Genomic DNA, 26,577 nt, shown 5'->3' with positions numbered 1-26,577 from the left:
TGTCGAAGGCCTGACCAATGTCCAGGAATGCAGCAGAACAATACCTTTTATTTTCTAGATCACTTCTGATGTGTTTTACCAGTCTATGTACCTGTTCTATCGTTCCGTGTTGTGTTCTGAACCCAAATTGGTGTTGGGGAATTAGTTTCCTTTCTTCTATAACTGGGGATAATTGTTTAAGGAGAAGTTTTTCCAAAATTTTTGATAGAACAGGTAGCAGGCTTATTGGTCTGTGACGCGCAACATCAGCATTTTTTTATTCGTATGTCCGGCATATCATGTGGGGCGTACCGAGCTGCAGCTGGGTCTCCTCTAGGCGAGGCCCACGAGTTTATGGATAAAGCTATCAATAGCAAGAGTGACTTCGACCTGGTCATTGCCTTTGTTACCAAAACAATGAAGCACAAAGAGGAAAAAGAGAGGCGACTGCAAGCGGGACGACCCTTATTGTTTATTTTTTAACGTGTTTGTGTCGTAGAGGGCAGCCAGTGGGGAGAGAACCTTTTACATCCAACCTACACTGACTGCCTTTTTATCTTATTTTACTTTATTTAAACAAACATTTTATCGGTTTTAACTTTTAATTTTATATATTTATTATCGTAACGTGTGCATGTTGAAAGAGGCAGTCAGTAGAGGGAGGACGCTTTACATCCGATCCACGCTTACTGCCTTTGTACACATTTTAAATTATTTTGCTTTGGTTTTGTACTGTGGCAGTCAGTGAGGGAGGACCTTTACATCCAATCTACGCTGACTGCCCTTACCGTAGAGCTATTCGACGTATGTTTTAAACTTTTTATTTATATCCATATTTTATTCTTTTTTTTTTATTCAACTCATGTTAATGTCTATCGTTAATTTTATCCATACAAATTTTTTATATACGTTTTCCATTATTTCTTACCAAGAAAGTCTATTTACGTATTAATTTATGATGAATGAGCACGAGAGTGAGTGTGACTAGAGGAAAGTATGAATGCTTTGAGTTACTCGTAACTGCCGACTGATACTTTCTTGCTAGTTTCATGCTAGATGGGGGGCACCTCGGTTGACCCACCCGCACTTGGTTGACCGGTCTAGTGCGAGGTGTGTGCGGGACGGAGCAGCTATGTGGCCACTTGACCTACAGAACGCACGCGACAAGTGCCAGAGGGGAGTTGGGAGTAAGGTCGGCAGGTCAGCGTATATACTCGCTAAGAGTGCTCCCAGGCCCATCGGCTGGATAAAGAGGGGGTGAGTTTAATTGGTAGGCGATCAGGCACGGTGAAGCGTGGCGGATTGAATCCAACACACCTGGGACACCTTCCCAGACGGTCGTTGGAAGATTCTCACCTCAAAAAAAAAGACCTATACTTAAGCTGCAAAAGTTTTTTTTCGTTTCCCGAAAATTGAAAAAAGTCAGTTGAATTACGACGTGAACTTAAACTGCTGCACGTAACTTTACACAAGTCGGCATTGCAAAAAGTAGTGAGTGTTTTGTTTAGTAGTTCAGTCGGCCAGTATAAGTACCGATATTGCTAACGTTGTAATTCTTAACGTATAGTTCCGTTCGTTTACCATTTGTACCTATCAACAAAGTCAAATACCGATATCGTAAATTAAAATGCAGTTTTAACATAAGTTTAGTACCAGCATCATTTATCAACCCTTCAACTAGATTTTTCGAGACCCAGGACGTTCAGTAAATAAATACATATTATATTTATTTTCGTGTTTATTTATATATGTAATAGTTCCACCCAATTCCAAAAGATAAATATCTAAAACATAACGCGCTTAATACCTGACATGCCAACGTGACAAATACATTTTCATACGGATGTGTAAGAATGGTATCAGTTTTCACATTATATTCTGCTTGCAGTGTGTATTTTCATGTGTTCCTTAGGTTGATGCAGTTATTACATGCAAGGTTTTTTCCAGTATGTTTTGTTTGTGAACTTTGGGGTGACCATTTTATGAAAACCGTTTTGTACAACATATTTCACATTTCTATCCAGTGTGAATTCTCATATGTATTTTTAAATCAGAATTTCGAGAAAACCCTTTGGAGCAAATTTCGCATCCAAATGGTTTTTCACCAGTATGCACCATCATATTATGTACTTTTAAGTGAGCCCGTCTTGAAAACTTTTTGGTGCATATTTCACACTTAAATGGTTTTTCACCAGTATGCACCATCGTATGTCTTTTTAAGTCAGCACTTCGTGTAAACTGTTTTGTGCATATTTCACATTCAAATGTTTTTTCACCAGTATGCACTATCATATGTACTTTTAAGTCAGCCCGTCTTGAAAACTGTTTTGTGCATATTTCACATCCAAATGGTTTTTCACCAGTATGCACCACCATATGTTCTCTTAATTGAGCCCGTCTTGAAAATTGTTTTGTACATATTTTACATCCAAATAGTTTTTCTCCAGTGTGAATTCTCAAATGTATTTTTAAATCAGAACTTTGCGAAAACTCTGTGGTGCAATTTTCACATCGAAATGGTTTTTCACCAGTATGCACCACCATATGTCTTTTTAATTGAGCATTTGTTATAAACTGTTTTGTGCATACTTGACATCCAAATGGCTTTTCACCAATATGCGTTCTCATATGAACTTTTAAATTGGCAACTTGGGAAAAGTTTTTTGTGCATACTCCACATCCAAATGGTTTTTCACCAGTGTGTGTTCTCATATGAACTTTTAAGTCAAAACTTCGTGCAAACTGTTTTGTGCATATTTCACACCCAAATGGTTTTTCAACAGTATTCACTTTCCTACCGTCAGTTGTACATTGGTTAAATTGGTTATTTATAACCTGATTTTGTAATTCGTTGTTTTCATCAGTTAGTCGATCTTCACATTTGAAACCTAAAATTATAGTGATCTATTAGCAACGAAATGATTAACTCAAAAATAGTAATTTGGCAGAAGGTAAATATAGAAATTGTGATTTTTCCAGTAGTTTCCGATTTTTGGAAGAAATTAAAATTTTCCAGTTAAGATTTCGTCAAAAAAAAAGAAGTTTCTATGTCTTCCAGAACCGGAGATACTGCAAATTTTTCAACACACTCAATTTGTGGCGGATTCAATACCTCTTGTCTAGAAAGAAAACCTAAGGCTACAATTGAATTTTAATTTCAATATTTTATATATTCTAGACTACTCCACGGGGTGTTCCGAACTTTAAGAAAAAAAAACACAGTATGATTGTTACACCTGTTACCTGTCTAGCAACAATATCATTACATAGATTTTTTTTAAATAATAAGGCTATAACATACTAAAAAAATACTCAAATCGGACAACAGGTTTAGGAAATGCGAGACATCTAACATGTCCCATTTTTAAGGTGTTCCGTTAATTTTGCAGCTGTGTGTAGTATTTGAATACAAAGGCTCCGAAATAAGACCCCAGAAGACATTTAAATATCTAGGAATTACGGATACGGTGAAACATAATCCGTTAATAAAACTACTGAGAACAAAGAACATCGACACACGGGATATAAGAATAATAAAGAATAATAAACAGCAGGGAGATACTGGATTCCATCAAAATAAGAAAACTTCAATACTTGGGTCATATAACACGTGGTGACAGATATGAACTCCTAAAATTAATTATGCTGGGAAAGATTCAAGGAAGGCGCAGCATAGGTAGGAGAAAAATGTCCTGGCTGAGAAATCTCAGAGAATGGTTTATATACAGCTCAACTGAACTCTTTCGGGCTGTAGTGTCGAAAGTGAGAATAGCACTGATGATTGCCAACCTTCGTCGCGGAGATGGCACGTAAAGAAGAAGAACATTCGGACCACACGTGCAAGAGGCATGTCGGAAAGCGGAAGAAAGGTCCTCCACGCTAAGCAAGTTAATTCCAAATATAGAGTGTCCTGGATCTCATAAAAGAGCGGCGACGCTCAAGTCAATTTTATCAATCGCACTGTACGGGGCCCCAGTATGGCACGAGGTCCTGGAGAAGAAGAAACATAAAGACATGCTTCTAAGAGTACAGAGAAAACCTCTTATCAGGGTGTGTATCATGTAGAACCGTATCAACTATTGCCTTACACGTGGTGGTTGGTTCTGTGTCGGTGCACATCCTGGAGAGAGAAAGAGACCGAATGTATTAGAGGAGCAACGGGGCAATTGGTTCAGGACCGCAAGAACGAAACAGAAGTTTAGAGATATGGCAGAGGGAATGGACAGCCGATGTATTAAGGTGGTATGAGTGCAGACACAGGCGCGTCAATTACTACTTTACACAGTTCTTGACGGGACATGGATCGTTCAGATCATATACCTATCATATAAAATTGACCGCGGACGATCTATTCCCCGAGTGTGGAGTGGTGGATGACGCGCAACATCAGCATTTTTTATTCGTATGTCCAGCATATCATGTGGGGCGTACCGAGCTGCAGCTGGGTCTCCTCTAGGCGAGGCCCATGAGTTTATGGATAAAGCTATCAATAGCACGAGTGACTTCGACCTGGTCATTGCCTTTGTTACCAAAACAATGAAGCGAGGAAAAAGAGAGGTGACTGCAAGCGGGAGACCCTTATTGTTTATTTTTTAACGTGTTTGTGTCGTAGAGGGCAGCCAGTGGCGAGAGAACCTTTTACATCCAACCTACGCTGACTGCCTTTTTATCTTATTTTATTTAAGAAAACATGTTATCGGTTTTAACTTTTAATTTTATATATTTATTATAGTAACGTGTGTATGTTGAAAGAGGCAGTCAGTAGAGGGAGGACACTTTACATCCGATCCACGTTGACTGCCTTTGCACACATTTTAAATTATTTTGCTTTGGTTTTGTATTGGGACAGTCAGTGAGACAGGACCTTTACATCCAACCTACGCTGACTGCCCTTTTGCCCTTACCGTAGAGCTATTCGAGGTATGTTTTAAACTTTTTATTTATATCCATATTTTATTCTTTTTTTTTATTTAACTCATATTAATGTCTATCGTTAATTTTATCCATACAAATTTTTTATATACTTTACGTTTTCCATTATTTCTTATAAGAAAGTCTATTTACGTATTAATTAATGATGAATGAGCATGAGAGTGAGTGTGACTCGATGAAAGCATGAATGCTTGGAGTTACTCGTAACTGCCGACTGATATTTTCTTGCTAGTTTCATGCTAGATGGGGGGCATCTCGGTTGACCCACCCGCACTTGGTTGACCGGTCTAGTGCGAGGTGTGTGCGGGACAGAACAGCTATGTGGCCACTTGACCTACAGAACGCACGCGACAAGTGCCAGAGCGGGTTGGGAGTAAGGTCGACGGGTCAGCGTATATACTCGCTAAGAGTGGTCCCAGACCCATCAGCTGGATGAAGAGGGGGTGAGTTTAGTTGGTAGGCGATCAGGCACGATGAAGCGTGGCGGATTGAATCCAACACACCTCGGACACCTCCCAGACGGTTTTTGGAAGATTCTCACCTCAAAAAAAAAGACCTATACTTAAGCTGCAAAAGTTTTTTTCGTTTCCCGAAAGTTGAAAAAAGCGCACTTCAGTTGAATTACGAAGTGAACTTAAACTGCTGCACGTAACTTTACACAAGTCGGCATTGCAAAAAGTAGCGAGTGTTTTGTTTAGTAGTTCAGTCGGTCAGTATAAGTACCGATATTGCTAACTTTTTTATTCTTAACGTATAGTTCCGTTCGTGTACCATTTGTACCTATCAACAAAGTCAAATACCGATATTGTAAATTAAAATGCAGTTTTAACATAAGTTTAGTACCAGCATCATTTATCAACCCCTCAACCAGATTTTTCGAGAACCAGGACGTTCAGTAAATAAATACATATTATATTTATTTTCGTGTTTATTTATATATATAATAGTTCCACCCAATTCCAAAAGATAAATATCTAAAACATAACGCGCTTAATACCTGACATGCCAACGTGATAAATAAATTTTCATACGGATGTGTAAGAATGGTATCAGTTTTCACATTATATTCTGCTTGCAGTGTGTATTTTCATGTGTTCCTTAGCTTGATGCAGTTATTACATCCAAGGTTTTTTTCCAGTATGTTTTGTTTGTGAAATTTTGGGTGAACATTTTGTGAAAACCGTTTGGTACAACATATTTCACATTTCTATCCAGTGTGAATTCTCAAATGTATTTTTAAATCAGAATTTCGAGAAAACTCTTTGGAGCAAATTTCGCATCCAAATGGTTTTTCACCAGTATGCACCATCATATGTACTTTTAAGTGAGCCCGTCTTGAAAACTTTTTGGTGCATATTTCACACCCAAATGGTTTTTCACCAGTATGCACCATCGTATGTCTTTTTAAGTCAGCATTTCGTGTAAACTGTTTTGTGCATATTTCACATCCAAATGGTTTTTCACCAGTATGCACCACCATATGTTCTCTTAATTGAGCCCGTCTTGAAAATTGTTTTGTACATATTTTACATCCAAATAGTTTTTCTCCAGTGTGAATTCTCAAATGTATTTTTAAATCAGAACTTTGCGAAAACTCTGTGGTGCAATTTTCACATCGAAATGGTTTTTCACCAGTATGCACCACCATATGTCTTTTTAATTGAGCATTTGTTATAAACTGTTTTGTGCATACTTGACATCCAAATGGCTTTTCACCAATGTGCGTTCTCATATGAACTTTTAAATTAGCAACTTGGGAAAAATTTTTTGTGCACACTCCACATCCAAATGGTTTTTCAAGAGTGTGCGTTCTCATATGAACTTTTAAGTCAAAACTTCGTGCAAACTGTTTTGTGCATATTTCACACCCAAATGGTTTTTCAACAGTATTCACTTTCCTGCCGTCAGTTGTACATTGGTTCAAGTGGTTATTTATAACATGATTTTGTAATTCATTGTTTTCATCAGTTAGTCGATCTTCACATTTGAAACCTAAAATTATAGTTATCTATTAGCAACGAAATGATTAACTCAAAAATAGTAATTTGGCAGAAGGTAAATATAGAAATTGTGATTTTTCCAGTAGTTTCCGATTTTTGGAAGAAATTAAAATTTTCCAGTTAAGATTTCGTCAAAAAAAAAAGAAGTTTCTATGTCTTCCAGAACCGGAGATACTGCAAATTTTTCAACACACTCAATTTGTGGCGGATTCAATACCTCTTGTCTAGAAAGAAAACCTAAGGCTACAATTGAATTTTAATTTCAATATTTTATATATTCTAGACTACTCCACGGGGTGTTCCGAACTTTAAGGAAAAAAACACAGTATGATTGTTACACCCGATATAAAATGAAACTTACCTGTCTAGCAACAATATCATTACATATGTTTTTTTTTAAATAACAAGGCTATAACATACTAAAAAAATACTCAAATCGGACAACAGGTTTAGGAAATGCGAGACATCTAACATGTCCCATTTTTAAGGTGTTCTGTTAATTTTGCAGCTGTGTGTAGTATTTGAATACAAAGGCTCCGAAATAAGACCCCGGAAGACATTTAAATATCTAGGAATTACTTTTGACAACAAGCGGACATTCGGACCACACGTGCAAGAGGCATGTCGAAAAGCGGAAGAAAGGTCCTCCACGCTAAGCAAGTTAATTCCAAATATAGAGTGTCCTGGATCTCATAAAAGAGCGGCGACGCTTAAGTCAATTTTATCAATCGCACTGTACGGGGCCACAGTATGGCACGAGGTCCTGGAGAAGAAGAAACATAAAGACATGCTTCTAAGAGTACAGAGAAAACCTCTTATCAGGGTGTGTAGGTGCACATCCTGGAGAGAGAAAGAGACCGAATGTATTAGAGGAGCAACGGGGCAATTGGTTCAGGACCGCAAGCACGAAACAGAAGTTTAGAGATATGGCAGAGGGAATGGACAGCCGATATATTAAAGTGTTATGAGTGCAGATACAGGCGCGTCAATTACTACTTTACACAGTCCTTGACGGGACATGGATCGTTCAGATCATATACCTATCGTATAAAGAAGACCGCGGACGATCTATTCCCCGAGTGTGGAGTGGTGGATGACGCGCAACATCAGCATTTTTTATTCGTATGTCCGACATATCATGCGGGGCGCACCGAGCTGCAGCTGGGTCTCCTCTAGGCGAGGCCCACGAGTTTATGGATAAAGCTATCAATAGCAAGAGTGACTTCGACCTGGTCATTGCCTTTGTTACCAAAACAATGAAGCACAAAGAGGAAAAAGAGAGGTGACTGCAAGCGGGACGACCCTTATTGTTTATTTTTTAACGTGTTTGTGTCGTAGAGGGCAGCCAGTGGGGAGAGAACCTTTTAGATCCAACCTACGCTGACTGCCTTTTTATCTTATTTTATTTTATTTAAGAAAACATTTTATCGGTTTTACCTTTTAATTTTATATATTTATTATCGTAACGTGTGTATGTTGAAAGAGGCAGTCAGTAGAGGGAGGACACATCCAATCCACGCTGACTGCCTTTGTACACATTTTAAATTATTTTGCTTTGGTTTTGTACTGGGGCAGTCAGTGAGGGAGGACCTTTACATCCAACCTACGCTGACTGCCCTTTTGTCCTTACCGTAGAGCTATTCGAGGTATGTTTTAAACTTTTTATTTATACCCGTATTTTATTCTTTTTTTTTATTCAATAATGTCTATCGTTAATTTTATCCATAAAAATTTTATTCATTCATATCCATTCATATTAATGTCTATCGTTAATTTTATCCATACAAATTTTTTTATACACTTTACGTTTTCCATTATTTCTTATAAGGGAGTCTATTTACGCGTGACCCGTCAAAATAGCCCGGTCAAAACAGCCCCGTCAAAATAGCCCGAACACAAAATAGCCCGCAAACAAAATAGCCCCGACAAAAAAGATCGCACACAAAATAGCCCCGGTCAAAACAGCTCCGGCTAAAATAGCCCTGGCTAAAACTCCCTCTTATAAACAATTACATAATTATTTATACAAGGTGTCCAAAAACTTTTTTTTAATTTAAATTATTTGACAAAAAGGAAGAATGTATTTAATTTATTTAATTTAAAATTAATTTTACTGTTGCCCGAAAACAGAAAAAAAATGTTTATATCATAAATAAACATTGATTTTCGCTTAACTTAAATGTTCAAACTTCCAAGAGGCAGGGAAGACAAGACTCGAGTTCTCAGAAAAGACCATTTTTATTTAATGTGGTTAAGATAAACATCTGAATAGAGGATAATTACCATTTCCGAAAAAATGTATTTTGAAGGAATTATTTCATGATGAATTCTGAAGAGAGCTTTTTTGTCGGAGCTATTTTGTCGGTGGGCTATTATTCCGCGGCTATTTTGCCTGCAGGCTATTTTGTCGGAGCTATTTTGTGTGCGGGATATTATGTCGGGGCTATTTTGTCGGAGCTTTTTTGACGGGGTACCCTATTTACGTATTAACTTATGATGAATGAGCACGAGAGTGAGTGTGACTCGATGAAAGCATGAATGCTTGGAGTTACTCGTAACTGCCGACTGATATTTTCTTGCTAGTTTCATGCTAGATGGGGGGCATCCCGGTTGACCCACCCGCACTTGGTTGATCGGTCTAGTGCGAGGTGTGTGCGGGACGGAGAAGCTATGTGGCCACTTGACCTACAGAACGGACGCGACAAGTGCCAGAGGGGAGTTGGGAGTAATGTCGACGGATCAGCGTATATACTCGCTAAGAGTGGTCCCAGGCCCATCGGCTGGATGAAGAGGGGGTGAGTTTAATTGGTAGGCGATCAGGCACGGTGAAGCGTGGCGGATTAAATCCAACACACCTGGGACACCTTCCCAGACGGTCTTTGGAAGATTCTCACCTCCATAAAAAAGACCTATACTTAAGCTGCAAAAGTTTTTTTCGTTTCCCGAAAATTGAAAAAAGCGCACTTCAGTTGAATTACGACGTGAACTTAAACTGCTGCACGTAACTTTACACAAGTCGGCATTGCAAAAAGTAGCGAGTGTTTTGTTTAGTAGTTCAGTCGGTCACTATAAGTACCTATATTGCTAACGTTGTAATTCTTAACGTATAGTTCCGTTCGTTTACCATTTGTACCTATCAACAAAGTCAAATAACGATATCGTAAACTAAAATGCAGTTTTAACATAAGTTTAGTACCAGCACCATTTATCAACCCCTCAACCAGATTTTTCGAGAACCAGGACGTTCAGTAAATAAATACATATTATATTTATTTTCGTGTTTATTTATATATGTAATAGTTCCACCCAATTCCAAAAGATAAATATCTAAAACATAACGCGCTTAATACCTGACATGCCAACGTGATAAATACATTTTCATACGGATGTGTAAGAATGATATCAGTTTTCACATTATATTCTGCTTGCAGTGTGTATTTTCATGTGTTCCTTTGCCTGATGCAGTTATTACATGCAAGGTTTTTTTCCAGTATGTTTTGTTTGTGAACTTTTGGGTGAGCATTTTGTGAAAACCGTTTTGTACAACATATTTCACATTTCTATCCAGTGTGAATTCTCAAATGTATTTTTAAATCAGAATTTCGAGAAAACTCTTTGGAGCAAATTTAGCATCCAAATGGTTTTTCACCAGTATGCACCATCATATTATGTACTTTTAAGTGAGCCCGTCTTGAAAACTTTTTGGTGCATATTTCACACCCAAATGGTTTTTCACCAGTATGCACCATCGTATGCCTTTTTAAGTCAGCACTTCGTGTAAACTGTTTTGTGCATATTTCACATTCAAATGGTTTTTCACCAGTATGCACTATCATATGTACTTTTAAGTCAGCCCGTCTTGAAAACTGTTTTGTGCATATTTCACATCCAAATGGTCTTTCACCAGTATGCACCACCATATGCTCTCTTAATTGAACCCGTCTTGAAAATTGTTTTGTACATATTTCACATCCAAATAGTTTTTCTCCAGTGTGAATTCTCAAATGTATTTTTAAATCAGAACTTTGCGAAAACTCGGTGGTGCAATTTTCACATCGAAATGGTTTTTCACCAGTATGCACCACCATATGTCTTTTTAATTGAGCATTTGTTATAAACTGTTTTGTGCACACTTGACATCCAAATGGCTTTTCACCAATGTGCGTTCTCATATGAACTTTTAAATTAGCAACTTGGGAAAATTTTTTTGTGCATACTTCACATCCAAATGGTTTTTCACCAGTGTGCGTTCTCATATGAACTTTTAAGTAAGTACTTTGTGTAAATTGTCTTTTGCATATTTCACATCCAAATGGTTTTTCACCAGTATGCACTGCCATATGTTGTTTTAAATTGCGATTTGTTACGAGTTGTCTATTACAAATTTCACATATAAAATGTTTTTCAGAAGAGTGCATATTAGTGTAAACTTCGTGTTTTCTTTTTTTCGAGTAGGGTTCATATGTGAAAGATGTTTCTTTAGTGTGATGCTCCATCAAATGTCTTCTTAAACTCTGCTTTACTGCATACTTTTTAGAACAAATTTGACAAGCAAAGGATTTTTCAACAGTATTCACCTTCCTACCATCAGTTTTATATTGGTTCAATTGGTTATTTATAACATGATTTTGTAATTCGTTGTTTTCATCAGTCAGTCGATCTTCACATTTGAAACCTAAAATTATAGTTTTCTATTAATACAGCAACGAAACGATTAACGCAAAAAAAGTAATTTGGGAGAAGGTAAAGAGAGACATTTTTGATTTTTCCAGTATTTCGTGATTTTTGGGGAAAATTAACATTTTCCATTCAAGAATCCGTTGGTAAAAAAGATGAATGTTTCTACGTCTTCTAGAACCGGAGATTTTTTCAATACAGTCCAATCTCAAAATTTTGCGGACTTCATGCCTATTCTCCAAACAGTCCCCCTTGGCAGACTTCGCGTGAGTACCCTCACTTAAAGGGCTACTACTTATTTCACATATGTATGAATTGTCAATATGAGTCAGATAAAATTAATAATTATAAGAATTTTTGTATTACCTACTAAATATCAATACACGAGTTGTCTTACAAGTCTTGACAAGTCTTAGGACTTTGCACCTCCTTAAACCATCACAAGACCGCTGGGTACTCCCAACAATGATTAGGGGTGTGTAATTAATCTTTGATTGCACCCTTTTCGTGGTGGCCCTCTAATAAACAATCCTCAAGCCAAGCCGTGAGACACCGTGATGAAGGCTATGAGGCACTGGGGTGACGTTTCGCAAACGGTTCCTTTGGGCCAACAGGTCGCACCCCTAAGAGTATACAATAGCAATAGTTGCATATTGTCTAGGAAAAGGAATACAGCTCATTATAGGATGTGATGCCAATGCACACCACTTCATATCGGGCAGCACAAACATCAACGCAAGGGGTGAGTCTATTTTGAATTTCATCTTATCTGAGAGCTTGGTTACATCCAGCATACCAATAAACCAAGTTTTGTCACTAAGTGTTGGATTTAACACTGCACAAGCAAGATAAGTGATGTATTGACAAATTGGGGCGTGTCTGACGAACCCTTATGTTCGGATCACAGACAAATCCTAGAGATACAAACTGGGTAGGATATATGGATTCTCTCAGTAAAAATTTCGGGGAAATTATGACCTTGTTTAACGCGCAGAGGGTATAAATTAGGCGACAGAAACGGTAGGCGAAGCTATTGTGGCGAATTACCAGGAAAACTGTCCAGAAAAAACAAGGAAAAATAAGGGCTATTTAACAAAGTCAAAAGTAACCAAGACATGGATGCCTACAAGTATAAGCTAACGCTATACAATAAAGAAATTCGGAAAGCCAAAAGGAATTCATGGAGAGTTTTTAGGAGATTACATATTTGATATCCCGGTCTGTTCTCGAATCCATAAAGTCCTGGCAAAGGATGGTGCTACAACTAAAGAAGTAGGTGTCCTAAAGAAAGCTAAAGACAAATTTACGGACACCAACGAGGAAAGTCTTAGAAAACTGATAAACACGCTTTTTCATGGCTCAACAATTCTGAACGATGCAGTTAGGCAAACCAACATAGCCCTGACTAGGCCAAGGTCTATACATTGGGAAATAGCCACAGCAATCACAATACCAAGGCCAAGCCGTGAGACACCGTGATGAAGGCTATGAAGTACTGGGGTGACGTTTCGCAAACGGTTCCTTTGGGCCAACAGGTCGCACCCCAAAGTATTTAGACCTTACCCTCGAAAGCAGGGCCCTGCGAGGGGTTGACTGTCTCCCTAGCTACTCGTGGGACAAATATGGAAAGTGACAATCAAATAAAAGAAGTAAAAACTCAGGGCTAAAGGGTTCCCGAGGCCGAAGGGCCACTAGTTGCATATTGTCTAGGAAAAGGAATACAGCTCATTATAGGATGTGCTGCCAACGCACACCACTTCATATGGGGCAGCACAAACATCAACGCAAGGGGGTGAGTCTATTTTGAATTTCATCTTATCTGAGAGCTTGGTTACATCCAGCATACCAATAAACCAAGTTTTGTCACTAAGTGCTGGATTTAACACTGCACAAGCAAAATAAGTGATATATTAACAAATTGGGGCGTGTCTGATGAACCCTCATGTTCGGATCACAGACAAATCCTAGAGATACAAACTGGGTAGGATATATGGATTCTCTCAGTAAAAATTTCGGGGAAATTATGACCTTGTTTAATGCGCAGAGGGTACAAATTAGGCGACAGAAACGGTAAGCGAAGCTATTGTGGTAAATTATCAGGAAAACTGTCCAGAAAAAACAAGGAAAAATACGGGCTATTTAACAAAGTCAAAAGTAACCAAGACATGGATGCCTACAAGTATAAACTAACGCTATACAATACAGAAATTCGGAAAGCCAAAAGGAATTCATGGAGAGTTTTTAGGAGATTACAGATTTGATATCCCGGCCTGTTCTCGAATCCATAAAGTCCTGGCAAAGGATGGTGCTACAAACTAAAGAAGTAGGTGTCCTAAAGAAAGCTAAAGGTAAATTTACGGACACCAACGAGAAAAGTCTTAGAAAACTGATAAACACGCTTTTTTCTGGCTCAACAATTCTGAACGATGCAGTTAGGCAAACCAACATAGCCCTGACTAGGCCAAGGTCTATACATTGGGAGATAGCCACAGCAATCACAATACCAAGCAGAATTAAATGGGCTGTAAATAAATTTCGGCTATACAAGTTTCAGGGACAGATGGAACAAAACTTATGATAATAAATAAAGATGAGAAAAAAGAAAGGAATGCTAATTATGATAATAAATAAAGATGAGAAAAAAGAAAGGAATGCTAATATAATAGTAAGGGAACAAGTAATAGAAAACGTATCTACTTTTGAGTATTTGGGAAATATAATAATGGTAGGGGAGCCCAAGCGGGGATTTTTGCAGTTACTCGAGCGCGTCAGATTATTACATGGGGAGAAACCTTGTACCCTGAAAATGTACAGTTACGATCATTGAATAGTTTACAGGCTTACGTATCTAGGAGCCGATTTTTTTAAATTTTACCTCGTTTAAACGCACCTTTTACGTCAAAGTGACGTTACCAGTGGTGTACCTAGAATAGGTGGATTAAAATTAAAAAATCAAAATAATATAAATATATTTTATAAAATTAAACAAAAATGCCAAGGTCCATTAGTTGTCGAGGCATTAAGCTAAATAAAAAAAAATAACAAAAGGGAAAGCATACAAAGAAGATTTTTGGAGGAGTTTTTTTTAACACGCGAAATTTGACTTTTTGATATTTCTTTACTTTGACATTTATCAGATCCGTACGACACTGCAATTTTACAGTATTACAATATAAAAATTAAGGTGTAAACTATTCAGTGATCGTAACTGTACCTCTACCATATATTGGCTCTTAATGTCAGATTAAGATAACGTAAGTTAAGTACATACAAAACAGTGTATATTTAAAAAATCTGACGATTTGAGCTGGGCGTAAGGAAATGGGTGAGTCCCAAAGTTTCACAAGAAAAAAGCGAATATTTCGCGAAATGAATGACAGATCGAAAAACTAAAAAATACGTGCTCAATATTTTTCAAAAATCTATCGAATGATACCAAACACGACTTCCTACAGAGAGGGGTGGGGGTAAATTTAAAATTTTAAATACGAATCCCGCGATATTTCGCGAAATGAACATCAGATCGAAAAACTGAAAAATACACTTATTCAATATTTTTGAAAAATTTATCGAATGGCACCAAACACGACCCCTTACGGAGGTGGGGTAGGGGTTACTTTAAAATCTTAAATGGGAGCCCCATTTTTTATTGCAGATTTGGATTCCTTACGTAAAAATAAGTAACCTTTATTCGAGACATTTTTTCAAATTATGGATAGATGGTGCTATAATCTAAAAAAAAGATTGTTGGAAATGGAAATTTAAATTCAAAAATGGAAATTCCCCACTTACATGGAAAACTTTACTTAACTTTTTTTGGTTTTGAGACCTACTCTTCACAACCCAATAGGACGCTAGAGTGACTGCACATTTAGCACACTTTGCTCCCCTACAATAACAGATGATGGGAAAACGGACATGACAATAAGTAATAAACTGAAGTAGGCCACTAACGTGTATTAATACTCTCTAAATAATACAATCTTTGGAAAGTCAGAAATAGACAACAAAACTAAACTAAGAGTATACAACAGCATAGTAAATCCGATAGTGACATATGGGGCGGAAGCATGGATTGTGGAAAAGAAACATGAAGAATAGCTGGAGTTAAGAAGTTTAACAGATTTAGAAATGAAGATATAAGGAGAGAGCTGGAACAAAAACCGATAATGAGAAATATCGAAAACAAACAATTGAGCTGGTTTGGCCACGTACAACGAATGGAGCAAAAAACACTAACAAAGAAGGTACATGACGCCAAAATGGGAAACAAAAGAAAAAAGGGAAGACCGAGGAAGACATGGATGGTCCAGATCCAGGATATAGGGGAAAGGCGACACATGAGTATGAGAGATATGAAGAACCTGGCCACCAATACAAGCGCATGGAAGAAATGGATTGAAGAGGCGGAACCAGACGCTCTGAGGGGCACTAAGGATTATGAAAAAATGAAGAAGAGTGACAGATGGCATATATCCGATACTGTTACATATTGGATTAGAGGTATTGATAGCACACCTATGCAAGCTTCTCAAAGCCAGTTTGGCATAGAGGGTCATACCGGAAATATGGCAAAAGGTTAAAGTTATATACTTGCCTAAGGTAGGTAAAGTATCAGACCTAACACCAAAGTCACATAGACCAATGAGTCTATCTTCTTTTCTATTAAAACGATGGAAAGACTTATTGATAGGTACAGTTACGATCATTGAATAGTTTACAGGTTTACGTATCTAGGAGCCGATTTTTTTTTTAAATTTCACCTCGTTTAAACGCACCTTTTACGTCAAAGTGACGTTAGCAGTGGTGTACCTAGAATAGGTTGATTAAAATTAAAAAATCAAAATAATATAAATATATTTTATAAAATTTAACAAAAATGATAAGGTCCGTTAGTTGTCGAGGCATTAAGCTAAATAAAAAAAAAATTAACAAAATGGAAAGCATACAAAGAAGATTTTTGGAGGAGTTTGATATAGTTTTATTTTATTTTTTAAATTTTTGACAAGTATTGACTTTTTGATATTTTTTGACTTTGACATTTATCAGATCCGTACGACACTGCAATTTTACAGTATTACAATATAAAAATTAAGGTGTAAACTATTCAGTGATCGTAACTGTACATCAGAGACGAAGTGCTAAAAGATAATCCTCTTAGCAATCATTAATATGCATACCAACCCATATGACTCTGGATTGAATGATGTAAATAGGCTTATCTTAAAGTCAATGGAAGACAAAGAGATAACAATGCCGCTTTTTTAGATATTGAAGGGGCGTATAACAATGTTACTACCAGCTCTTTGATAGGGGCTGAGTAGACGAGGCGCACCTGCGGTAATATACTGATGGATAAGCGCATCTTTGGAGAATAGGATAGTAATATCCACTATGGGTAGAGCAACCATCAAAGCAAGAGTAGGTGGAGGCTGTCCACAAGGAGGAGTTCTGTCACCTCTACTTTGGGGAACCTTGGTAGATGATCTCCTCAGAAATCTGTCCACAGAAGACTTTTACTGTCTAGGATACGTTGACGATATAGCAATAGTTCACAGGGGCAGGTTTGCCCAGGTGGTGTCTGGGAGAATGCAAGCAGCCCTAAATATAGTTGACAACTGGTGTAAACAAGAGATACTGATAGTCAATGCGCAGAAAACACAAACCGTCAACTTCACCAAAAAGACAGCACTACAAAACCACCGGTGCTTGGCGGAACAGGTATTTCATTTTTTTGCCAAAGAAATAATATACCTTGGAGTTTATTTTGATCATAGGCTTACATGGAATACTCACATCCTGGAAACCACAAAGACAGCTCCTATGTGCTTGGGCAGATGTATAAGAATGCGCGGTAAAAATTGGCGGCTTAATCTCAAAATGACTCTATGGTTATACACAAGGGTTATTAGACCAATGATAACCTATGGGTCGGTGACGTGGTGGACAAAGACGCACCAAGTGGGACCATTAAGGCGGCTAGGTAATACACAAAGGCTAGCATGCATGTGTATTACGGGGGCAATAAAAACAACTCCTACAGCAGCATTGGAAGTCGTACTGCATCTACCACCACTTCATATGTTTATACAGTGCGAAACCAGATCAGCGATGCACAGATTAATACATAGTCAGCGACATATAATAAACCAGGTGCATGGTGCTGACAATAGAAAGCTAATGGAAGAGCTAAAAGCAGATAATATTGTGATGGGGCAGCCTATTGATGCAACAGCTACGAGGTATAGCTTTGACAATAAGTTCACAGTTAATATACCAGGCAGGGAAGACTGGAAGGAAGGTGTACCCATACATGCTGCTGCTACCTGGTACACTGATGGCTCAATACATCGGAAGGTGTGGGAGCCGGCATAGTAGGGTCAAGTCAAGGAATACATTTCCCTGTAAGTCTATCTAAGGATGTCACAGTTTTCCAGGCGGAAATAACGGCAATCCGTCACTGCGTGGAAGAAATAGAAAGGCAGGAAAGAACGTTCGGTTCAGTTGCTATCTTCATAGATAGTCAGGCAGCACTTAAGGCATTCAATTCTGTAGAAGTCAATTTTAAGCTACTATGGGATTGTGTGTGCGCCCTAACTAAACTGGGAGACCGTAGCAAGGTCACGGTAGCCTGGGTACCAGAGCACGAAGGTCATAAGAGCAATGAAATGGCCAAATAGGGCTCATAAATGCCATTCGTTGGACCGGAACCCTTCTTCGACGTTACTAACAAGAACGGCTAGAAGAAAGTGGGTAGCTCACAAATCTTTGGAATGGTAGAGGAATTCACTAGGACGAAGAGAGGAGAAACAGTTCATTACAGAACATTCGCCAAAATTTACGGCAGACCTAATAAGCAAAGACAGGAAAACAGTCAAAGCCATAGTAGATCTGTTAACAGGGCACTGTAAGCTGAATAGGAACTTGAAGCTTGAAGCTGTGTGGATTCTGTCACCTGGAAGAAGAAACAGCGGAGCACATTGTGTTCGTGTGAGAGTCTGGCAAATATGCGGTTCTTTGCATTAGGAGAAGAAATCTACCGGCAAACAGCTACATGAAAGGTTCAGTGTCGAAGCTATTAGACCTTTTTAAATGGGTCAGGCTAGAGAATGTAATCTGGGACTAGAGGACCACTACAGATCTGAAAAGGTCGCAGTGGAATAGGCCAAAAGGCTACCTCTTTAAATCTATCTATCTAAGTAACAAAACACGATTTGTATAATTTGTATTTTGAGAAGGATTTCCAAAGTCTTCTTCTTCTTCTTTTAATAGGACTATGTCCTGTTTCTTGTTACAGTCGCTGCTCCAATCCGGAGCTCCAGCTCTCGTACCATCGTTTTTTGGGTCTTCCTATGGGTCGCTTGGTGTTGGGCTTCTGTGTCTCCGCCCATTTCACCATACGTTCAGGGTCCATCCGATCTACGTGGTCTCTCCACATGCGTCGCCGTGCTCTTGTCCATCTCACTACGTCTTGAACGCCTAGCTCTCTCAATGTGTCTCCGTTTCATATTCTCTTATGGATCCTAGGGTTTTCATCTGTTGTTCTCATTATTTGTTTGGTCTTTTCTTGTCTCGGCCCTTGTCTCAGCTGCGTATGTCAGCACGGGTCTAACACATGTCTTATAAATGCGGACTTTGCTTTCGGTGCTCATATATTTATTCCGCCAGATTATATCCCTCAGGAAACCAGATATTCTAGCTGCTTTCGTTGCCTGCTGTTTTGTTTCTTGTCACAGATGCCTGTCGCTAGATATTTTCACACCCAAGTATCTATAATCCATTACCTGTTCGATTATATGGTCGTCCACTACTAATTTACATCTAATTGAGTTCTTGGATATTACCATCGATTGATTACCACTCTGTGGATAGTGTTAGGTTATACTTTTCGGCGGTTATTTTAAATTTTTGTAGTAGGCGCTAAAATCATCTTCGTTTTCGGCTATTAAGATTGCATCATCTGCGTAGCAAAGTATTCTCATGGTTCAGTTACTCATTTTGTATCCCTGATTCATTTTGTTAACACTACCTATAACTTCATGCATTATTAAATTAAATAGGCATGGACTGAGGCTGTCCCTTTGTCTAATGCCGACATTGATTTTGATTTCTTCCGTGAGCCCGTGTGTGGTTTTTATTCGTGTTTTGTTGGATCTATTGAGCCCTTTGATTATGTTTCTATATTTCTGACTTACGTTTTTCTTTCCAAGGATAGTGAGCACGTGCTTCAATCGTACTCTGTCGAATGCTTGTTTCAGATCTACAAAGCATGTGAACATGGGCTTGTCGAATTCCATTGATCTCTCAACTAATTGTCGCATGATGAAAATAGCGAATGGCAAAGTGAAAATCGAAACGTCAAAATAAAGGCTGATTTATCTTACGACGGGGACATGGACGACACGGCTGTCTTACGGGGCCCGTTAGAGCCCCGATACACGAATCGTCTGATATGAAAATCCTTGTCTAGTGTATCGTACAACGGAATGGGACGACAACGGGGACGTGCGCCGTCTATTGTTCTACGCACCGTGCCGTCCACGATCCGTTGTAAGATAAATTGGGCATAAAAGTTTTAAATTAAAATGGTAGTTAATTCCCAATAAAAATAGTAAATGCCATGCCACAAAGATATAGCTTGTTTAAACAAAATTTACCTCAGCTTCAACCATCCCAACCCAATTCAAAACATTAATTATTATATATATTATATATATATTATATATTATATATATTATATATATTATATATATTATATATATTATTATATATAACGTTAATTATTATATATGCCATTTTAAACAACCGTGGTATTATAAAAAGTACTTTTTTATGCTAGTGTAATTTTTGGAATTATAATCTAGACCTCGGAGGTAAACTACACTATGTAAATTTTCATAGATGTTTGGTAACACTTCGTCTAAAATTTTCATGTAATTAGCTCTAGCAGTTTCAGATTTTAGCAGTGTTATAATCTGTGACTTTTATGCTGTGACCTTTTTTGCGTTAAATATGCGTGCTCTGAGCTTTATAAGGTAGTGGATCGGAGTTTTCTTTGATTTATATGAGTTTAAAGTCGATTACAAAATTCTTTTATGACATAGAAATTGAAACAACAAAATAATTTTATATTGGGTCCTATAAATAATAAAAAAGTTTTATTATAAAAGTGTAATTATTTACTGTTTATTTGTTTCAGGCGAGGTTTTCCGCTAGAAAAGGCCTTGAATATGGTATATGATGATGATCACGGATAAAGACGCAGGTGAAGAAGATCATGGAGGTATTGTTGACAATCTTAACGGGCAACCGCTAACAGCCCCTGTTGAAGTACGATTTCATACAGAACAAAAGGAGTTTGAAGAGAATGGAAGGTACGAAATACTAGAACGACTAGGCAGAACCAAAGTAACTTGGATAAATGGAGATTTAGTTCCTCGTGCAAAACAATTTCCAAAACAAAATGATGCACGGCTCAAAAGCTTAAGGCACGTTTTCACGGTACACTTTAGATGATCATCCCGGATGAATCATCCAAAGTGAAAAATAAATGAATCGTGTAAACTATTAATCATCTAAAATGATCATCCAAAATGAATATTGAAAGAAGTTGAACCGAGTTCTACTTTTGTTCACTTTAGAGGATGCATCGTGGATGAATCATCCAAAGTGAACCATGTAAACATGCTTTTATTGCTGTGATTCATCGGCAGTGACTAGTGAAAGGCGGCAACAGGCAACAGGTCCACATGGATGTTTATTGTCGCGTTTAAAGTGCGTAGTTGTTGTGTTTGTACGTTTTTAGATGGTTTTTTAACATGTCTTGATCTTTTGTAGACCATTCCTTTAACAAACACGTTGTCGCTCCTATTTTGTAGCCTCGATTTATCCACGGCCTTACCCACCAACGTCGTTTTTTCTAATATTCTGTTTTCAACCACATGGCTAAGTTCATTTAAAAGACATTCACTTATTATGCCAATTCCAGCACGTACAACCTCAGTCGGCGCCATTTGTAAGTGAACAGACTATTCAGTCTTGGTGATCCATGTAAACGATAATTACTTTCATCGTCGCAATCACTTTGGATGATTCATCCGGGATAATCATCCAAAGTGTACCGTGAAAACGCGTCTTCAGGCACGTTTTCACGGTACACTTTGGATGATCATCCCGGATGAATCATCCAAAGTGAAAAATAAATGAATAGTGTAAACTATTAATTATCGAAAATGATCATTCAAAATGAATATTGAACGAAGTTGAACCGAGTTCTACTTTTGTTCACTTTAGAGGATGCATCGCGGATGAATCATCCAAAGTGAACCATGTAAACATGCTTTTATTGCTGTGAGTCATCGGCAGTGACTAGTGAAAGGCGGCAACAGGTCCACGTGAATGTTTATTGTCGTGTTTAAAGTGCGTAGTTGTTGTGTTTGTACGTTTTTAGATGGGTTTTTTTAACATGTCTTGATCTTCTGTAGACCATTCCTTTAACAAACACGTTGACGCCCCATTTTGTAGCGTCGATTTATCCACGGCCTTACCCACCAACGTCGTTTTTTTCTAATCTTCTGTTTTTCAAGTGCATGTCTAAGTTCATTTAAAAGACATTCACATATTATGCCAATTCCAGCACATACAACTTCAGTCGGCGCCATTTGTAAGTGAACAGACTAATTCAGTCTTGGTGATCCATGTAAACGATAATAACTTTCATCGCCGCAATCACTTTGGATGATTCATCCGGGATGATCATCCAAAGTGTACCGTCAAAACGCACCTTTATTACCTGTTGAAATTTATGAAAAATTTTTGGATAATATAATTGAGTTCATCGTTAATAAATCAAATAAGTATGCAATGTTCTTGAATGACCCAAGTTTTTCCATCACGCTGGATGAAATGAAATGTTGCTTTGCTATCCTCTTTTTATCAGGATATGTCGAATTATCTGGTCGATACTTTTACTGGGGCTCTCACGATGGCATGCGAAATCAAATGGTCAAATAGTCGTCTTCCGAATCTTCCAAATCTTCCAAAGTAATTACGACGATGAAAGTAATTATCGTTTACATGGATCACCAAGACTGAACTAGTCTGTTCACTTACAAATGGCGCCGACTGAAGTTGTACGTGCTGGAATTGGCATAATAAGTGAATATCTTTTAAATGAACTTAGACATGTACTTGAAAAACAGAAGATTAGAAAAAACCGACGTTGGTGGGTAAGGCCGTGGATAATTCGACGCTACAAAATGGGGGCGTCAACGTGTTTGTTAAAGGAATGGTCTACAGAAGATCAAGCCATGTTAAAAAACCATCTAAGAACAAAACACAACGTACAAACACAACAACTACGCACTTTAAACGCGACAATAAACAACCACGTGGACCTATTGCCGCCGTTCACTAGTCACTGCCGATGAATCACAGCAACAAATGCATGTTTACATGGTTCACTTTGGATGATTCATCCGCGATGCATCACCCAAAGTGAACAAAAGTAGAACTGGGTTCAACTTCGTTCAATATTCATTTTGGATGATCATTTTCGATGATTAATAGTTTACACGATTCATTTATTTTTCACTTTGGATGATTCATCCGGGATGATCATCCAAAGTGTACCGTGAAAACGCGCCTTTAGATGATAATCTTTCAAGACATAGGATACGTTTCAGACGTAAAAAGTGGTGGTCGGCAATCTTCACATGATTGGTACATATTTCTATGGTAAATTCATGGAATGTTTACAGGAAGGCGGAACCTATATCGCAACTAGATTTTAGGAGACAAGTAGTACAAGCATATATTACCAACTATGGGACTCCTACAAAAGGCGCTGGAAAACCAGCAATATCACATTCCAGTGTGACACTTACTTGTGCCTAATGAAAATAAGAAAAGAAGATGTGCTGGGAAGGGTGTTCATCTAATATACATATAAAATGTTTGAAATGTGAGGTTGGGCTATGTATAGCATGTAATGAAATATTCCATACAAAATAATTTTGTATTACGTATTAGGCTAGCGTTACCATATGGTAACAGTCCCATTTTTGTAAATAAACTGTGTTTCCATCATATATTTTTTTAATTTTCCGAAAATATATAGTCTTAATACATCGTTGAACAATCTTTCTTTCGCTAAAATAAAAGAATCAAATTTCGCTGTCAAAGGGTTAAGTAAAAAAAGGGTTAATTAAGTTGATTAAAGTTAAGTTATTGAGTACTTTTAGAACATTCTATTGCCATCTGTCAAGTTTTTACAATGCAATCAAAAAGTTTCAGATTTTTAACTTAATGATGTAGCAGAATTATTAAATAATTAAGTATTAAGCATATTAATGTGAGGTTAGTATAATCAAAACAAATAAAACTTGCTGCCCTATTTTTCCTATAATTTTTTAAGTTTGGAAAGCATATGAGTATTAAAGATAATTTTGTGTGTGTTATTTAATTCAGTTGGTGCTTTTTATATTCCATAAATAATACACCGCAAAAATCCCAGGATTACTAAAATATTTGAAGATTTAAGTTTGAGGTTATCCTTTATCATGGCTAATAATTGTAGTGCTTGTTCCCAAGATCTCGGTATAGATGAAAAGAAAATAATAGCTTGCGACAGTTGCCGTTCAAAAATACACCTCGCAGAAGATTGTTCTGGCTTGTCCACATCCGAGATACGGGCAATTATCTTGCAGAAACGTCTGCTCATGTACTTTTGCACTACCTGTCGTGATGCATTTAAGAGTGTGCCTATGTTTGTGCGAAGATTTGCCAAGCTGGAGGAAGAAATCACCAATCTTAAAGAAAAGATCACATCAATGGAAAATAGCAATTCACAAACAACAGCTAATTCTGTTTTATACGAAGTCCAACAACGTATGGATAAAGTTCAAAATCTCATGATATATAATATAATTCCAATATTCTTGCTGAACGTATTAGCCATGATAAAAATAAGGTTTTGGAGGTTTTTCGTATTCATGGTTTACACTGTAAACGTTTACAGCAACAGGATTCCATCATTGAACATGTTCTTCGAGTTGGAAAATCACAAGATCGATTAACTAATACTAATCGTGCTAGACCAGTTAAAGTAATCTGTAACCACAGCACTGTTAGACTAGCTCTTAAATCAGGCAGTAAGCTTAGAGAATCCAGTTTCAGCATTTCTAGAGACCAGACAAAGATGGAACTTGAGGCATATAAGGTGGCCAAACGAGAACTTGGAAGAAAGAAAGGCTGCTGGTGAAGTTAATTTAAGTAAAAAATATCTCAATGGTGTCCCTAAAATAATAGAAACCAAATAAAAAACTAGTCTCGTGCCCATTAACAGTATATTTTCAAAACGTTGGTGGCCTTCGAACCAAAATTTTTGATGTAATAAAAAGTGTTTCCTGCTATTCCTATGACATAATCATTTTTATTGAAAGTAACCTGAACGAAAACATAACTAACATTGAGATTAAATGTAACGGTTTTAGCGTCTATAGATGTGATAGATCTATGAGGACCAGTGCCAAGAAAAGTGGTGGTGGTGCTCTAGTTTTTGTCAACAACAAACTACAATCTCATTGTATCTCTATTACTGAAGACCGAGTTGAGCAATTATTTATCCTATGCCACCACAGTAAAAATAAATTTGTGATTGGAGGAGTGTATATCCCTCCACAATCTCCTCAAGAATTATATACAAGGCATTGTGAGACAGTTGAATACATCTGTCAGCAAAGTGCGTCAGAAAACTTGTATCTTTTCGGTGATTATAATTTGCCTAATGCCTTATGGTCAAACGACGAATTTGGAGTTGTGGTCCAATGTCCAATGGGTGATTCTGCGTTAAATGTGGCACAAACATTTGGATATCTTAGACTATTTCAGATTAATACTGTACCTAATGATAGGAATGTTTTCTTAGATTTAGCTTTTAGTAATAATAGAGATATTGTAATTACAAGGGCGTCAGATAAACTTTTTGACAGTAGTCTTCATCATATTGGATATGAGTGTTCTTTACCTATTAGCTCTTCTAAGAGCGATAATCTGGTTTATAATGAATATTATTATGATTTTAGAAATGCTAACTATAGAGAACTTAATAGTTTCTTGGCTTCTTTTGACTGGCAAATAATTCTTAACACAAATGATGTAAATTTATCCACTAATACATTTTATGAAATACTTGCTATAGGTATAGCTTATTTTGTTCCTTTGAAAAAGTATAGAACATCATCATTTTCAAAATAGTTTACAGTTGATTTGAGAAAATTAACCCTTAACTAACCTAATTGTAACTATAAAAAATTCTCAGATTTGCGTGCTGAATGCAAGCGTCGGTCAGAAGTTTGTTTTTCTAACTATATTGGGTGTTTTGATTTGAAGCTGAGAGATAATCCAAAATCGTTTTGGAAGTTTATTAACGATAAAAGATCAAATTATAGTCTTCCGAATTCTCTGTCTTATGGAAATAGGACTGCTTCTAATGGGCAAGATATAGCTAATCTATTTATGGAGTTTTTTCAGACGGTGTATGAATGCTTACATTTGAGTTTTTAATTTCGGAAATTGTAGGCAATTGAGAGTGATTGTTGTTAGGTATGTACACTGTCTGAAAGAAATTCATAAACAACTTGGCTATATCTAGACCATTACAAGCTGTATGTTCCTGGTAAAATAAGGAATTAGGTAAATGATGACCTGACCTTTTGTCATTAACATAGTTCCAAAAGGATTTAGGATTATTAATTAGGTCTGACTCAATCCCTCTAATATAGTTGTTAAAACATATTTCAGATAAACGTTTACATTCAGCTCGAAGACGTGAAAACTTCATATACTCAGTGTCAGAATGATTTTTAAGATAAAGAAGGTGCGCATACCTTTTTCCCTTGTTAATTTTCTTAGGTCTGAGGAGAACCATTTAGGAAAGGTAGATGTCCTATATTTTTTCAGAGGAATAAAGAGAGAAATCCCTGTTAAA

At 37.3% G+C, this 26,577-nt stretch overlaps 1 protein-coding gene across 4 annotated transcripts in view; it reads right to left on the bottom strand.

Annotated features, from left to right (window-relative positions):
* Positions 1–1,722: 1,722 nt before the first annotated feature.
* Positions 1,723–26,577, bottom strand: part of LOC114325314 (gastrula zinc finger protein xLCGF3.1) — a 43,937-nt gene continuing 19,082 nt past the window's right edge. The window contains exons 2-3 of one of the 4 annotated variants that reach the window (XR_007698567.1): positions 10,262–11,586; positions 5,826–5,908 (exon numbers count right to left, since the gene is read on the bottom strand). Coding sequence is in view for 3 of the 4 variants with exons in the window: in XM_050653226.1 (XP_050509183.1) it covers positions 10,538–11,586 (1,049 nt within the window). In the remaining variant the exon portion in view is untranslated. Of the gene's footprint in view, positions 2,868–5,825; positions 6,904–10,174; positions 11,587–26,577 lie in introns of those variants that run through there. The other 3 variants (XM_050653227.1, XM_028273351.2, XM_050653226.1) reach the window with 3 other exon arrangements.

This window comes from Diabrotica virgifera, chromosome 6 (assembly GCF_917563875.1).
Source record: "Diabrotica virgifera virgifera chromosome 6, PGI_DIABVI_V3a".
Taxonomy (NCBI): Eukaryota; Metazoa; Arthropoda; class Insecta; order Coleoptera; family Chrysomelidae; genus Diabrotica; species Diabrotica virgifera.
This window is presented reverse-complemented; position numbering and strand designations above follow the sequence as displayed.